The sequence below is a fragment of the Pseudorca crassidens genome, chromosome X, assembly GCF_039906515.1.
Source record: "Pseudorca crassidens isolate mPseCra1 chromosome X, mPseCra1.hap1, whole genome shotgun sequence".
Taxonomy (NCBI): Eukaryota; Metazoa; Chordata; class Mammalia; order Artiodactyla; family Delphinidae; genus Pseudorca; species Pseudorca crassidens.
Genome location: NC_090317.1, coordinates 25,649,560 through 25,667,966, shown reverse-complemented (window position 1 = coordinate 25,667,966; position 18,407 = coordinate 25,649,560). Strand labels below are relative to the sequence as shown.

Here is an 18,407-nt window from a genome sequence, read left to right as displayed (position 1 = left end):
CCTCAAGATCTATCAGAGAACTTGGAACCTAGCAAATGCTGTAGAATTCTCTGTTGAAAACAAATATCGTATATTAACGCATACATTTGGAATCTAGAAAAACGGCACAGATGAATCGGTTTGCAAGGCAGAAATACAGACACAGATGTAGAACAAATGTATGGACACCAAGGGGGGAAAGCGGGGGTGGGTGGTGGTGGTGGTGGTGGGATGAACTGGGAGACTGGGATTGACATGTATACACTGATATGTGTAAAATAGATAACTAATAAGAACCTGCTATATAAAAAATACATAAAATAAAATTAAAAAAAAAAAAGAATTCTCTGTTGAATAGAATTTAATCTAAAGAAAACGGAGTGGCTGAGAAACCTGAGATTAAAGCATTAGCAGACTGAGAACTTTACGAACACACTGCGAATGAGCAGAAAGCATCTCTAAAGTAATAACTGGAAGTCTATGGGGAAAACACAGTGTGATTTATCTACAGCTTTTCAAGAATTAAACTATGGGCAAGTCTAGTTTTAGTAAAGTTTGAAAGTTTAACTTCTGCCTTTCCAGTCTTTCCTTTCTAGGCTACTCACGAATTTGGTGACTGCCTACCCCTTCCTGTTTACCTTGGTGTGTACAACCGGTTACCCACTCTGCCCTTTCTTAAAGTTCATCCATTATAAATGAGTTTATGAAGGGAACAGAAGCATCATGGAGTGGTTGGGTCAGAGGATCCAGGTACGAATCCCAGCTGTTAGATAACCTTGGTATTTCACCTCTCTGAGGTTATTTCCATAACCTCATGCATGCCCATAAAACTGTGATAATAGATCTTTGCATGCCCATAAAACTGTGATAATAGATCTACATCGTAGGACTATCGTAGGATGTAGGAATTAAAAGAAGTACTGCAAAGTGTTTAGAACAGTGCCTGGCAGAGCAAGTGCTCAGCTTTTGGTAGCGGCAGTTCGGATGTTGTTGCTATTGCTGCTGCTACTGCCACTCCTGTCCCTCCTCTTCCTCTTATTGCTACTAATTCTGAGTTCTCAAACGACATTGAGCTCCCTAATCAATCAGTGTAACAGAGCAACCTCACCTCTAGCACAGTCAGGCCCAAGGAATCCTGGGAAGCAGTGACAATGGCCAGAGATACACTCTCCATTTCCATTGCAATTGGTCGAACAGTCATCCATTATTTCTGTTAATAGAGAGAAAAAGAAAAAAAAGAACAAACCTATAGATTGTAGAGTCCTTAATTTTTTTCTAAATTGCGAAAACTCTGGGCCTGTAACAATCTTTGCCCTCTGCTGTCTACAAAGCACTTCCTATTTAAAATCAGATGCCAAAGATTTCTGTAAGATGTCATATGCAGCACCGAATTATTAAAAGCGCCCTGGATTTGCTGAATTGGCTATTCAGGAATGAAACTAAAAACCAACCTCACCTCTAAAGTGCATGAAGGGTCTAGATGAGTTGTATTCTTATGAGACATTCACGATAAAGCTAAAAATGTACGAGGATTATAAGTCATTTCTCAAAAGCAAAATGGACTTTAAAATGTAACCCAGAAGACGAAGTCTATTGTTTATTTTTCAAATTTAGGTTGTAGCAAATAAAAATTTCTTCTCTAGCACCTAAAATGCTTAATCTACTATCTTGACAGCTTAAATACGATAATCAGTATTTCATTTTCATTAATAAGTGACAACGGAAAGCTTTTAAAGTAAGTGTTCATATTAAATTCACCACCACTAAAAGCATTAGAACCTAAGTATTTTGTTGAGAAATGCTTTCTTGACTGTAAATGCTTATCAGTTCTTTGCCACTAATTTCCCTTCAATCCATTCCTAGAGAAGAATAGGTTTCAGGGGAATTGAGAAGGCTTTGAAGGTGCCCATAGGTAGTTGTGGTGACATAAAGATGTGCAATGCAACAGTACTTTGATAAGTCTTGTGTTAAGTAACTTGACTGAAGAGGTATAAAGTTATACAAAAATCAGTCTCTGACGAGGACGTTAAAAACTGTTTTTAGTTTAAAACTGTATTTGAGTATGATAGCATCAAATTCCAAGTCTGTGAACTATTATGATATGCATGTTTTACTCCTGTAGCTTAAAAAAATAATCTTCTCATTACTCTTTTCTGGAAGTTTTCCATAACTTAGCACTCCTGGATTCTGACTTTTATGTTCTAGCCCATTACACTCATACTTCTCATATGTACCAGTTTTTTCTTTTCAATCCAAATTATCTACTTCATCTAGTTTCACTTGGATAAGCTATTTCCAATTAGAAGGAAATATTCTAGTAAGTAGTCTTGGCATCTTCCATTAAACTATGAGAATTTATAAAGAGAGTTGGGAAATAGCATTTCTTCAGTTGTGGCCTTTTGACCACCTAGATCAGTAGGATCACCTGAGGCACTTAAAATGCAGATACCTGAGCTTCACTCCAGATTTACTGAATTTGCCTCTGAGGGATGCAGCCCAGTAATCTACATTCTAGCAAATACCTCAGGTGACTCTACAGGCGATGACCGAATTAAAGCATTGAGAACCAATGCTTCAGATAGTAAATTTCCAGGTTAGAGGAATTCTAGTCTAGACTTGGAATTCTGCAATAAAAGCAAGAGGAAGAAAGTGGTATCTAGTCCATTTAGGTGATTCTTAGAAAGCTGAGAATGAATCCAGCGGCTGTGTGGATAGCCACCCTATTATCAATCAGAGATTATTCTTCTGACATCTGTGTGAATACATCAGATTCCTTTTTGCAGGTTTATGGTGGCCTGTTTTCTGATCCCTGTGCTAGAAAACTGAACTGGATAAGAAACTGACACGTGTCATTTGCTGAACAACTGGGCTGGCAGGAATGTAACATTTGACAATGAGCTAACCATTTTTAACTCATTAAAAAATTAGTTATTTTCAGAAAATCATTAATTTATTTAAAAGGTCATTACGAAAAGGCACAAAGGGTCTTTTTTTCTCTTTTCATTCAGAGATGGAACAATTATTATCTATTTTCTTATCTTGCTTTCTTGTACCAAAAAGTAATGGCAGTTCTTAAATCTACATTTGGATTTCCCCTGCCCTGGATGGTTAATAGGAGGCCATGGAGGAAGCTTTCAAAGGTAAATATACTTGAATTTAATTTCACACCAGGTCCTATTGACAACTTTATGGAAGCAGCCTTGTGGGAATGTAGCTATTGTAGAAAAAATGTTTAATAAAGTTTGCTATCAAAATGAATAAAAATCCCTACATCTTATTGACTTATCTAAGAACCGTTCCTGGGCCCATAATGCTGCACAGAGCTTAACACCTGCGATGCAAATGAGAAGAGAAGGCAATATAGGAGGTTTTGGAAGCTGCCATCTCCACTGGGTATCAAAGAGACATCGGGATAGCCTAGGGACTCCAAAAGGAGGATGGCTACAGCAGAAACACATAGATAACTAGTGATGAAAAAGAATGTGCTTTTCTGTTTATACTGGCCTCCAGGAAGTTTGCCTTCTATCTTTTAAATCTTACTTCAGACTCACTTCCTAGACACCAGTTCATTAGAGTTGAGAATCATTTTAAAGTTCTATGCTTCAAACCCTGTTTTTATGCTACAGCCTAAAGCCCCTTGGTTTCTGCATCTGCTCTGATGATGGGTTTTGCTTCTGGCAGGTTTTCTCATGGGAAAAGCCAAAGCTAACGAATAATCGTATGGAATGAGTATGGTCTAAAGGGCAGGGGTTTGGAATCAGAGATACTGAGTGTCTCCAATCTCAATTTTGCCACTTGCTGGCTGTGAGACTTTACCAAATTATTTACTCATCCCAAGCCTCTGATTCCTTACTTGTAATGTAAGTAGCACTATACCTATGCTATCGAGGTTGTGATGAGAATCAAACAAGATAACTGAATGTAAAGCATCCAGCAGAGTGCTTGGGGTGGAATGGCACTCCATAGATGGTATATATTATCATGTTATTGAGCAGGTTGGCTGAGATTAGGGGATATTGATAACTGTGTCTATACAGCTAGAAAATAACATATAATAATATAGGCCAGTAGCTAGCCTATATTAGTCATTCAATAAATGTTGGTTATTAATGCTGTTTTGATCCCTATGAGTAGCAGACCAAATATAGTTAAGATCAATCAACTGACTCTAACATTATCATGAAATAGACAAAGGAGCAACATTTAGAACAGTTCATACAGACCTTAATTTGTTTAATCAAATACATTATCCTCTTTTTTACTATGATTAAGATAAAGTACAAAAACATAAAAATAATGGGGAGAATTTAGAGTGAATAACTTATATACCTTTGACATTTTGGGAAATTTACTTGGATTCTCTTTAAGTGGAATTATAGGAGAAATGTTTCTGTTGCTTCTAATCTTAAAGACAACAGAAGAGTAAAGAAACTGACTTGCATAAGGAAAAGCAAATATGTTGTTGCAGATGAAACTAACAGCTTCATCTCTGGATAACAGAAAATTATATCTCAAAGGTTAGGTTCTTTGGGGGGAGGAAGTAAGGAACAGGAAAAAAACTTCAAGCATGTTTCTGGGTCTATTGATTTTTGAAACGTTAATAGCTTGGTTAGTGTTTTAACTTGAGCTTAGGGGTAAGGATAACAGGAAGAGAGAAAATCTTCTTCACAAATGTTTTAAATCTTCTAATTCCTCTGATTTCGTAGGAGAAACTCAACCTCTCATAACTCATTAGTATTTGCATTATCAAAACTAGGTCTTGGTGGACAAATATCATGAAAGGTGTGTCTGCTGAATTTGCCCCACTGAATCTGTGAGTGGCAAAACAGTGTCATGACTTAAAATACTTTTTTCTCTAATTTAACAAACACTTTGTCTTTTGAAGATGTAAGATCAGTGGAGTTTTCTCTAGGGGGAAAATCATCAGTGCATTTTTATTGCCTTTCTGATTACTTCAGAGGAAAGTTTTTGATAATCTTGCAGCGGGAATACCATTTTCTACTGACAAAAGGTCTTCAGCATCAAGTAAAAATAAAACATAATTGTTATAAAGAGCAGATGGTATATCTATTAACAGTCAACACAATTTCCTAAACATATGGTTGAACAGGTTAACTAAAGGATAAAGTGGTGAGAGGTGTATAGAAAACTGACAGCTGACAGTAAGATACTGTCCCTTCTTTTAAAAGACATGTGTTTTAGGAAAATTCACACAGTAAAACTGTGTCTGTGAGTTGTTTACCCTTAGGGCTCTAAATCTGCTAAGATCTCAGCTTTATTCACACAAAGGGTTATGAGGAATGACTTCACCCAAAAAAATGACAAGAGCTTGCTGTCTCTGATTAACTAGGGTGAAAGTGAATAACAGTGTGTGTAGACATTGTATTAAAAAGAACATGCTTTAAAAGGCTCTGAGTGCAGTGAAAGAGCCATTGTGATGATTTTTAAACTAAACAGTTCTAAAGAAAGAACTTTGAATGACCCAAGTTATTATCCTTAAGACTCTTCTCTACTCTTAAGTTGTATTTTTAAATCTTAATGGTTCTAGAATCAGTTGTTGTAAAGAAGAACTGGATTGATGCTAGTTTTTTCATTTAAAAAGGTATTTATTCACTTTTTCTTTTTTAATAGAACTTGAATTAACAGGGCTTCTCTTGCTTATTTCCCTTCTTCATGAAGTTGTTCATCTATGTATTCTCGGTAACAGTATTAATATTATCCAGGTAAGTATTCCTGTTGAAAACATAAAAAAAGGAGCGTGGCAAGTAACCTAAAATAGCAGCAAATAAAGGAGCATTTTAAAAAGCTTAATCAACATTTAAACAACATTACTGACAACAACAATATAAACCTTTCTCATTGTGACCTATCCCGAGTAATGACTTTAAGGTAGAATGAGCAATATGCTTAAATAACATCTGTATCACTTTCACCGCTGACTGTGTCTTTCTGGAGTTATACTGTCAATTCAAAATCATAGCCAAGGCAGCTTACCAATTGCTGTAGTTAACACAAATACTTGCTCCATCTTTTTTCCATCATTGTAAAATGCCAGATACCAAGGCCCTTGGTCCATATACTCTATGAAACCTGTTTCTTGCAGTGAGGTTAAGATCAGGTTCCGAGGGGAGTGCTGGGTATCATCAGAGCTCTTGGAGTCCTGTTTGACCAGTTGTTTTCCATCCATTAGTTTTACAAAATCAAACTGGAACAAATACAAACACAAATATGAGCCGCTACTCTTACTTCTAAGGCTGATAAACATCTCTCATTTCAATTGTGCTACTTCATACTTCTTTGCTTTGGAGGTGGGCAAAGTGGAAGAGGTTATTCATTCTTAAGACTATCTAAACCCAAAAGCATATTATTAATTCTGAAAAAAAAACTCTCTACTATATTTATAAATGTTATAAACCTTTCGGTTTTAGAGTATTAAAAATAACTGTTTAAAAATAACAAACCAAGAAATATAAAAATTCCTATTTAGTATTATGCAAGAGAATCTTGATATTTTACGAAAGTATCTGATAGAAGATACTGGAAAATAGACATTCCCCTTGAAATGTTACCATGACCTTCTTTACAAATTAAAAAGTTTTACAGTTTTTAAAACAAATAAATGAACAGTTGAAAACTTGAGAACATTCATCATAATTTACTACATTTGTGGTAACATATTTAAATATTCAAAGACCCTGTCCTTTTTTTTTTCCTCATCGGTGGACAAGCACATGGCACATGTATCCCAAGCCCCAGATGGTTATGATTCCCTATGCTACTTCTTAGATGGAGCAGGGCCTCAAATGGGTTCATGTAAGGAAGAGATAAGGGAAGGAAATTAAGGGAAATGATGTGGCAAAGGTTTATAAAAGGGTCTTGTAAACCATAGAGGTTTTACATATTTGTGTTTTTATTAACAATAACAAGGGAAAAGTTTTACCTGCAAGACAAAACGTGCCTTTTTGACTCATTTCCCTCTTGATTTGCATTCCTTTATTGGGACCACAGGTCAGGAATGTATGGAAGCAGCGGAGGAGGTGTGGGCACCAAAGCTAATAAGTAAGAGGAGGGGGCTGGGAAGGCTCATGACCATCCTGTTCCAGGAAGCAGAACTCAAGTTGCAAGAATATTTTCTTAAACTCCCTTTTTTGAATCTGCTCTGCTAAATGCTAGTCCTTGTTTCTCAGTACCATTTTTTTCATTCGCTTGACTGTGATTATTCTCGATATTTGCTCATTACAAAAACTGTCTGCCTTCACCTTTGACTCCCACATACTTTGCAAGTCACAACCCCTAAACTATTCATCTCACCACTCTCTAAAAGGGTCAAGAAATACCTATAATATCAAATACCTGAGTATGTGTAGGTGGAATGTTTCTTCTGCCATAAATTCCCAGCAGAGAGTCCTTGGCTAAAGAAATATTGAATTTCAGATATATAGGATGGTGGATAGTAATCTGGAAACGCCAGAATAAGCCAGGTGGAATGGTCTGCATGACCTGTGCACCAATGTCAACTTCTCCGGTGTCTATTGCCCGTCCCTTCTGAAACACTGGTTTTAAAAGTAAAGAAAATTATACATAATATTAATCTTAATTTATAAAGCAATGGTTTTTAGATTTTCAAGAACAGGTATATCAAAAAGACTTACTCAGCTCTTTCTTCCTCCTCACCCCACCCATCTTTTAAGACTTTACCCAAATTTAATATCTTCCAAGGAGCCTTCCATAACCAACCACTATATCAGTCTCTCTTTCCTCTCAACTACTATTGCATTTATTTCCATCATTTGAGTCATTTTAACCATTATTTACTGAACTTTGTCTTGACAGCTGTAGGAGATACAAAGGTGAGTAAAATACAGTTCTCGCTCTTAACGAACTTTGAATATAAAAGAGAAAATAGGACAAGTACACAAATATCCACATTGTAAAGAAAAATACCTGAGCTGGGTATACAAAGGAAGGAAAAGGTTTTGGTTGGAGGATACTCATCATTCCTAGCTGTCTCAGTCCCCTTTATATTCTTTAATTTTCTCCTTAGCACTTATCACCACCTAACAGAGCACATGTTTTATTTATTTATTGTTTATCACCTGTTTTCTCCCAATAGAATATAAGGTCCATGAGGCTGTGGCTGTTTTGTTTATTGCTTTATCCCCAGTAACTAGAAAAATATAGGCAAATAGTATGTGATCAGTACATATTTATTCAATGAATGAATGAAAGAATGAATCAGAAAAGCCTATGTATGGGAAGTGGTACTGAAGATGGGCCTTAAAGGATGGAAAGGATTTCAACAGAGCTGTTGGGAAGGATTTCCCATGTGAAGGGAACAGCTTGAACCAAAACAAAGAGAGAAACCGTAAAGCTAAGGTGCAGGGTATGGGTATATAGAGAGGAGCAGTTGGAGATAGGGCTGGAGGGAAAGGACGGCATGATATTCTATAGCTCCTTGAGAGCCAGTCCTAAATAGTTTACTTAGTAAAAGATGGAAAGCCATTAAAGGTTTTTAGGAAGAGGGGAGAGGTTGGGTACATTAGAAAGGCTAATTTTGGGACTTCCCTGGTGGCACAGTGGTTAAGAATCCACCTGCCAATGCAGGGGACACAGGTTCGAGCCCTGGTCTGGGAAGACCCCACATGCCCCGGAGCAAGTAAGCCCATGCACCACAACTACTGAGCCCGTGTACTGCAACTACTGAAGCCCGCGCACCTAGAGCCCATGCTCTGCAACAAGAGAAGCCACCGCAACGAGTAGCCCGCGCACCACAATGAAGAGTAGTCCTCTCTAGCTGCACCTAAAGAAAGCCCGTGCTCAGCAACGAAGACCCAACGCAGCCAAAAAAATAAATTAAAAAAAAAAAAAAGGCTAATCTTGAGGCAGAAAGTAGGATGCTTTAGAGCAGGAAGGCACAAGAACGATATAGGAATTATGGGGCAATAATTCAGGTGAATGACATGAAGATCTAAATTTAGGGTAGAACCAACAGCTCATGTGGAAAAAGTACATTCAATCAATTGTAAAATTAATAAGTGGGACTACATCAAACTAAAGAGATTCTGCACAGCAAAGGAAACAATAAATAAATTGCAAAGGCAACCTACAGAATGGGAGAAAATACTTGCAAACCATATGCAGCCATCCCTCAGTTCTGTGAGGGATCAGTTCTAGGATCCCCACGGATCCTAGAATCTGTGGATGCTCAAGTCCCGTATATAAAATGGCAAAGTATTTGCACGTGACCTATGTATATCCTCTCATATACTTCAAATCGTCTCTAGATGGCTTACAAGACCTAATACAATGTAGATGCTATGTAAATAGTTGCTCACTTGTGGCGAATTCATATTTTGCTTTTTGGAACTTTCTGGAATTTTTTTCCCTGAGTATTTTTGATTCGAGGTTGGTTGAATCCGCAGATGTGGAACCCGAGAATATGGAAGGCTAAATGTATCTGATAAGGCATTAATATCCAAAATATATAAAGAACTTGTACAACTTAATAGCAAAACAGCAAATAATCCAATTTTTAAAAATGGACAAAGGACTCGAATATATATATTTTCCAAAGAAGACATATTAATGGCCGATAGGCATATGAAAGTTGCTTAACATCACTAATCACTGGGGGAATGCAAATCAAAATCACAAAATCACCTCACAGCTGTTTGGTTAGATATTATCAAAAACACAAGAGATAGGGCTTCCCTGGTGGCGCAGTGGTTGAGAATCTGCCTGCCAATGCAGGGGACACGGGTTCGAGCCCTGGTCTGGGAGGATCCCACATGCCGCGGAGCAACTGGGCCCGTGAGCCACAACTACTGAGCCTGCGCATCTGGAGCCTGTGCTCCGCAACGAGAGGCCGCCATAGTGAGAGGCCTGCACACCGCGATGAAGAGTGGCCCCCGCTTGCCACAACTAGAGAAAGCCCTAGCATAAAGACGAAGACCCAACACAGCAAAAATAAATAAATTAATTAATAAACTCCTACCCCCAACATCTTCTTTAAAAAAAGAAAGACAAGAGATAAATGTTGGTGAGGATGTGGAGAAAAGAAAACCCTTGTGCACTGTTGGGAGAAATGCAAAATGGTATTGCCATTTTGGAAAACAGTATGGAGGTTCCTCAAAAAACTAAAAATAGAACTACCATATGATACAGCAGTCCTACCCCTGGGTACATATCCAAAGGAATTGAAATCAGGATCCCAAAGAGATATCTGCACTCCCATATTCATTGCAGCATTATTTACAATAGCCAAGATATGGAAACAACCTAAATGTCCTTCAGTGGATAAATGGATAAAGAAGATGTGAGATTTTATATATATATATATATATATACACATACATATATATATATTACTCAGCCATAAAATATTACTCAGCCATAAAAAAGAAGAAATCCTGCCATTGGCAACAACGTGGATGAATCTGAAGGGCATTATGCTTAGTGAAATAAGGCAGACAGAAAGAAGTCGATTTCATGGAAACAAGAATAGAATGGTGGTTGCCAGGGCTGGAGGGAGGGGAAAATGGGGTGATGTAGGTCAAAGGGTACAAATGTTCAGTTATAAGATGTTTTGAGGATCTAATGTACAGCATGGTGACTATAGCTAATAATATGGCAATGTATACTTGAAAAATGCTGTCAGTAAATCTTAAGCATTTTCACCACACACACACACACACACACACACACGAGTTGACTGTGTTAACTATGCGAGGTGATGAATGTTTTAATTATCTTGATCTTGGTAATCATTCTACAATATATATGTATACCAAATCATCATGCTGTATATTTTAAATATATATGATCATATTTGTCAATTATGCCTCAATAATGTTTAAAAAAATCACATATTATCTGGGAAGTGTAAAACTGGATTATCCTGAAGAATGGTACAAATATCAACTAACTTCAGATTATTATAAATTTTAAAAATCTTATAACTTCAAGCATAAATACTAAAAACGAAAAATTTATTTTTTGAACTAGCATAGAGAAAATAATACTGAGATAAAAATCATTTATCTAAACAAAGGTAAGAAGGGGAAGACAGACTAGATGGGACAATTAGAAAACATAAAAGAAGATGGAAGATAAATTTCATATATCTATATCTATAATTAAAAATAAAGAGTACTGAACTAAACGTTTGTGTTAAAAGGTAAGAACCACCATTTGGAATTAAGAAGTAAAATCTAATTATGTTTCTTACAAAAAACATATCTAAAATATAAAGAGAGTTATTTATAATAAAAAAACAAATTATTTCCCCAGGAAGAAAAGACAAGAAAAAAAGAAAAAAAATGGAAGAAGACAATGTAAAGGACAGTTTTATAGCAGTGCTTCTCAAACTGGAATGTGTAGGGACTTCCCTGGCGGTCCAATGGTTAGGACTCAGTGCTTTTCACTGCCAGGGCCCGGATTCAATCCCTGGTTGGGGAACTAAGACCCTGCGAGTTCCCAACTAATGCCCATGCTTCGTGGTCCACAGCCCACATTCTGGGAAGCAAGGTTCTGAGGACCCTGGGAACCTACGTGTGGGGAATGCGGTGGGGTGGTCAAAATTGTAATTTTGTGTGACTTAGTGACAGTAGCAAAAACAGGAAACCTAGAAGGAGCTGGTTAGTATGAGACAATGTTAGTGTATCAGGTCTTTATTATTTCTTGCCATATTTTCTAATTATTTCAGCTGTGCTAGCTTAATATCAGTTTCTTGGGATTCTTTATTATGTGGTGGTGGGGAGGGAAGAGAGAGAAGCAGAGGGGCAAGAATTAGTTTGCCTTGATTTTAAGCAAGGAGGATTACATCTCAGGAGGGCAAGTTCAATTTGGCCTCATTTCACTCTGCCTTTATATTTTGCAGCCATCAACTCCTTTTCCACACCAAACACAGTTTAAAAACACGCATGGTCTCTGTCCTTTGTGTTCACCCACTATAAAATTAACAGCCCATTAAGAAACACACCTGCAGTGGCTTTATTCAGAGGCCAGTGCCTTGCAGCTTTTAACTCCCTAAAATACCTCCATTATTGCTTTCTGTGTTAAGGCTAAGAGTAATAACTATTTTAAGAATGTTCACTGTTAACTGTTAATAATAGATTTCAAATGCAATTTTGAACATAATTATGTATTACAGGACACATAATTTTGTGGAATTGACATTTATAATAAAATATGCCCTTTGAGATGATAAATGACCAACTGAGGACCTTATTTTTCAGTGGAAGTTACTTTTTTCCATGTGAGGCAGAACAGTTTGGTCCCTAAAGGGTTGATTATACATTTAACTCCTAAGGTCCTGGAGCGGACAAATCTCTTCAATCAGCAGTAATTAACAGACCATGTTTATGTGGACACGTCTGTTCTCAATTTAATGTTCAGTTTGTTCAACTGCTATCCTCATTAGGGGCTTTTATCACTTGTTAAAATGCATCATTTGGTCATGCAAACAATATTATAAACATAAGAATTTAAAATGTTTTAGGTTCAATTTCTCCAAAGAAGACATACAGATGGCCAAGAAGCACATGAAAAGCTGCTCAACATCACTAATTATTAGAGAAATGCAAATCAAAACTACAACGAGGTATCACCTCACACCAGTTAGAATGGGCATCATCAGGAAATCTACAAACAACAAATGCTGGAGAGGGTGTGGAGAAAAGGGAACCCTCCTGCACTGCTGGTGGGAATGTAAATTGATACAGCCACTATGGAGAACAGTATGGAGGTTCCTTAAAAAACTACAAATAGAAGTACCATATGACCCAGCAATCCCACTACTGGGCATATACCCTGAGAAAACCATAATTCAAAAAGACACATGCACCCCAATGTTCATTGCAGCACTATTTACAATAGCCAGGTCATGGAAGCAACCTAAATGTCCATTGACAGATGAATGGATAAAGAAGCTGTGGTACATATATACGATGGAATGTTACTCAGCCATAAAAAGGAACGAAATTGGGTCATTTGTAGAGAACGTGGATGGATCTAGAGACTGTCATACAGAGTGAAGTAAGTCAGAAAGAGAAAAACAAATATTGTGTATTAACTCATATATGTGGAACTTAGAAAAATGGTACAGATGAACTGGTTTGCAGGGCAGAAATAGAGACACAGATGTAGAGAACAAACGTATGGATATCAAGGGGGTGGGGGGGGTCGGGTGGTGGTGGTGTGATGAATTGGGAGATTGGGACTGACATATATACACTAATACGTATAAAATGGAAGACTAATAAGAACCTGCTGTATAAAAAAAATTAAAAAATAAAATTCAAAAATTCAAAAAAAAAAACCAGCATGGCACATGACAAGTGCTCAATAAATGATGGTTATTATTTGTACCTAGAAATACCATCATTCCTGGTGCTGTGCAATGTAGATTTTCACCATAGTATTTAGCTCATTAACAGCAAATAAATTCACTTTGAAATAAAAAAAGTGACAAAAAATGTTTTAGGTTCAGCAAACGGTATTTTAAAGGTGCTGTGAACAGTCTCCAATGAATATAGATTCTGTCATTTTTAAAAAATCAGGACAAAACTGGCTGATGGACATTAACCTTTATATATGAGCTTTACCGAATGCTACACCATCTCTCCTTCTGTATTTTACAGCATCATATATTGCATAATAAGGCCACTTAAATGTTATTCACCAAATCTAAAGAAACTCATGAAGTTGTGTTGTTGGAGTTTCCTAGTTATTAGCATTACCAAATATCCAAAGCATATATACATGTCATTTATAAAAATTTTAAAAGAAGATGGTCTTACCCTTTGAGAGCCTGCATCACAGTTAAGACAAGGTAGGTAAAGAGACGTGACAACATGAATGAACATGTGGGCTATAACTTAAATAAAAATAGCAAAGCAAGCTTTTTGCAGTGATTTGGTATTAGAGAAATTCTCACAGCTTGCAGATGGAAAATTTCTCAGCCCCTAACCTTTTAGAGCTTAGTGCATCAGAAAGGAAGATATCTCCCTGTTAGCAATTTACTTCACTAAATAGACTGTTCCTTTTTCACTTCTCCCAAAATTAGTTATGGATTACAATGTGGTGATTATTGGTTAATTTATTATTTCATTATTTTTCTTAATGTAGTTCAAAGGAGGAAACTAAAGAGAAATAAATTACATGCAAAAAAACAATATGTAATGTGATTTCATGATGAAATTCTGCATCAATATAGGTAAGTGGAATAAGTTTGGACAAACTTAACACTGATTCTGATCCTTCATTTGCAAATCGTCAGTGGCAGAGTTAAAATACAGCACTAAGGGTACAGATTTCGTTTTAATTATCATTTTAATACTCATGTTTTAATTATCACTTAATCACTTATTTTACTGAAGCATATCAGAAGGCCCAAGAGGGTCATATTCTTCAGTAACAGGCACTTCCTTGCACAAATCCAAGATGAAGTGCAGACAGCCATGGATTATATCAGACTGTGAAGTACTGTAGCTATCACAGTCTCACCAATATCCACCAATTTAGTTTGAGCTAAACACTCTCTTTACAGGTTGCAACACAGGCATCAACTGCAGAGTAGGAAAAAACAATGGCAGATAGGCTGGGTTGAAGGATGGCAAACTGATGGTGCAAAAGGAGAAGGTCAAGCTACCTGAAAGATAAAATACAGAGGCTGGAATTGGTGACAGACATCATATGTAGTGGTTCTATTGACTAAACCAAAGCTTCGTTCAGACACATACCTGACTACTAATAACATGATTTTAATAGCATTGTCCTTATAAGAGAGGGGGTAAATAACTGGACATATACATGTATTTGTTTTTTCTACTTAATATAGCTAGACTGGATTCAATGATTCTGTGCAAAACTCAGTGGGACATTAGTAGAAGATACTGACACATGGTTATTTAAAAGATTCCACTATCAGGTCCTTGTGTAAAAATGACTAGTTTAAAGGCTTTGGTTGTGTCCATAACAGCAATCTTAGAAGTCTTTTAAAGACATTTGCAAATTCCATAAAAAGTATCTAAGCTAAAAAAGTACCGTTTTAACTGAAGGGAATGTTGTCCAAAGAGATGAAAAAGAAATATGCCTTAAGATTCTATTTCCCCTTCACTTCATCCTATAGCACAAAATACACAATCAAGTGGCTTTGGTACGTCTTTCACCTGAATTAGTCCTAGTGTGCCTCTCATGTTTTAAGTACCATCTTCTTTGTGTTCTTTCAAATACAATAATTGTTCCACAGTAACAAGTCATTGTGAAATTTAGAATATCAGTGCTTGGAGCAAAATGGGCCTATTCCCTGTGATCCAAAGGTGTTAAGAGATGAAAAGAGGATGGGGAAAAACCTAACCTGTCCATCTATGTGGCTTTGTATAATTTTCCTTATACGAACCATTGAAGAAAAGTATGTATTCAACTCTCACTTTCCAGATGGTGTATTACACATGCCTTTTATATTGTTACACCCAGGAGTACGCAGGAGAAAGAAAAGGAAGAATGAACCTTGTACATAGTAGGCGCTTGGTAAATACTGTTTCAGTGAATTAATAAAATAGTAATCTTGATAACTTATTTAGTACTGTTGATCATTTATTTTGACATTTCAGTACAAGGTCTGGTGCGAGGAAGAATTGAAATCATCTACATACATAGACCTTTGGGAATTGACTGTGAATAAAATATGTTCAGCAATGAAATACCTCTGTCTTACTGGCAATGATAATAGCTGATTGTGTAGAAAAGTCCATTAACTAATCTTACACTTGAGAAATACACTACTGTATAAGTGTAAATAGTTATGTCCACACACTGACAGACTTCAGATTCCAGTACAGTATCTTATCGAGTATTGCATACATCTTCTCAGACAGAAATAAAATGGCATTGTTAAAATCTTACCCTTAATTAAAGGACTAATTTTGAATTGCATTTTGACTCTATAGATCTATTTTTGAACACATATCAGCATTATTCATAACAGCCAAAAAAGGTGAAAATCCACAAAGATCCATCAACCAATGAATGGATAAACAAAATACGTTATATCCATACAGTGGAAGATTATCATACAATGGAATATGATAAAAAGGAACAAACCTTGAAAACTTTATGTTAAGTGAAGGAAGCCAGAAAAGAAAAGTCTACACATTATGACCGCATTTATAGGAAATGTACAAATAGGCAAATCTATAGAAACAGAAAGTAAATTAGTGGTAGCCAGGGGCTGGGGAGAGCTGGGGATACGAAGTGACTGCCAGTGCCTATGAAGTTTCTTTTTGGCGTGATGAAAATGTTCTAGAATTAAATAGTAGTGATGGCTACCCAACTCTGAATATACTAAGAATCACTGAACTGTAGACATTAAATCAGTGAATTATACAGTATGTAAATTACAGCTGGCCCTCCATATCCATGGGTTCCATATCCGTGGATTCAACTAATGGTGAATCAAAAATACTCAGAAAAACAAAATCCCAGAAAGTTCCATAAAGCAAAACTTGAATTTGCTGCACTCAAATATACAACTATTTACATAGAATTTACATTGTATTCGGTATTATAAGTAATCTAGAGATGATTTAAGGTATATGGGAGGATGTGCATAATTTATACACAAATACTACACCATTTTATATAAGGGACTTGAGCATCCACAGATTTTGGTCCCTGGGTGGGTCCTGGAACCAATCCCCGTGGATACCAAGGGACAACCGTATATGGATGTACATATTCCTGTCACTTTTTAAAAAAATTCTAATCATACAACTGTATATCTCAACAAAGCTATTACAAAAAATATGGTTGGAAGGTATAAATTGCCATGGATAACCTACACACACATTCACACAAACTATCATGCACTGTCATAAGAGTTTTGATGTGTTTCCAAATGGTATTAGAAGGTCACCTGTTACCTAGAAGCTGAACTGTCTCCTGGCCAGTACTTTTAGGACATGTAATTGGTAGTTCACAGCAGGGACGCCTATTTTCTATATTTTATACAATGTTAGATGTTTGTTATAGGTAGGTTACTATGATCACATCCTTCTGGACTTTGGGATAGTGGCAGGAGGGCAGGTCATGGCTCATTTTCTGTAGCTTCCCCCTTTGTATCTTCGAATATAAGTTCCCAGAGGACAGGACAGTCACGTCTGTCTAAATTCTTGACATCTACGTACCAGGCATTTAATAAACACAATTATATTATGACCCTCCTATCCCATAGCTGAGAGTAATGAGGGGGGTACATATCTTCTTATGCCAGGTCTTGGGAAAGAGAAGCAGCCAGCGTAGGCACCAGTTCTCATGGGTTGTCATATTGCTACAGATTTTGATACATTTTGAGAATCCAGAAAATCTATAATTATATCAAATTAAAACTTTGTGACTTCCCTGGTGGTGCAGTGGTTAAGAATCCGCCTGCCAATGTAGGGGACATGGGTTCAAGCCCTGGTCCGGGAGGATCTCACATGCCGCAGAGCAACTAAGCCCGTGCACCACAACTACTGAGCCTGCACGCTAGAGCCCGCATGCCACAACTACTGAGCCCGTGTGCTGCAAGTACTGAAGCCCGTGTGGCTAGAGCCTGTGCTCCGCAACAGGAGAAGCCACCACAATGAGAAGGCCGCACACCACAATGAAGAGTAGTCCCTGCTCACCGCAACTAGAGAAAGCCCGCACACAGCAACAAAGACCCAACGCAGCCAAAAATAAATTAATTAAAAAAAATTAAAACTTTTCTTCACAAATAAAACTCATTACAGAGAGTAATAATAATAACATAACATCTATTGAACGTATTGTGTCCTCTTTTTGAACTCCTACCTCTTATTTCCACAATATCAAAGTGTCTCTCTCATACACAGTGTGCCATACAATCGGTGTCAGTTTATCTCTGAGGCTCCTCCCTCCCCTTCTCTCCTCCTCAGAGACTTTGTCCCTTTACCATCTCCTTTCTCACTAGCACCATCCATGTCTCCCTCTCTACTGGTTTCTTATTCTGTATATTCAAACAACCACACATCTCTCTTCTTTAATAAAAAAAAAGGAATAAAATGAAACAACTGCCCCTTCATCTAGTTATCAAACTATTTATATCCTTCCTTTCCTTGCCAAACTGTCTCCATCTGCTGCCTCTATTGCTTCATTATTCATTTACCACATAGGTTATTACCACCTGCATTTCCCCCTTACCACCCTATCATTCCAGTCTCCTAAACGTGCGCTCTTTAAGGTCAACTAGGATTGATTTTTCTTGTTCCTCAAGGCTCAGCTCAAGCTACTTCTATAATAACAATCATCTTTTCATCTTCTTTCTTTTAAGTCTCTTAGTCACCTAACCATCTTATTTCTATTTCTGTACAACAGTTGGTTGCATGTTATTTTGCACTGTGTGTGTATGTATGCATGTTTCTTCCAGC

General features: G+C 37.0%; 1 protein-coding gene across 1 annotated transcript in view; it reads right to left on the bottom strand.

Annotated features, from left to right (window-relative positions):
• The window catches only part of TENM1 (teneurin transmembrane protein 1), a 361,765-nt gene that overhangs the window by 269,993 nt on the left and 73,365 nt on the right, over nucleotides 1-18,407 (bottom strand). Inside the window, exons 7-9 of the mRNA XM_067722679.1 lie at nucleotides 7,333-7,524; nucleotides 5,974-6,184; nucleotides 1,088-1,189 (exon numbers count right to left, since the gene is read on the bottom strand). Of these exons, the coding sequence (XP_067578780.1) occupies nucleotides 1,088-1,189; nucleotides 5,974-6,184; nucleotides 7,333-7,524 (505 nt within the window). The remainder of the gene's footprint in view (nucleotides 1-1,087; nucleotides 1,190-5,973; nucleotides 6,185-7,332; nucleotides 7,525-18,407) is intronic.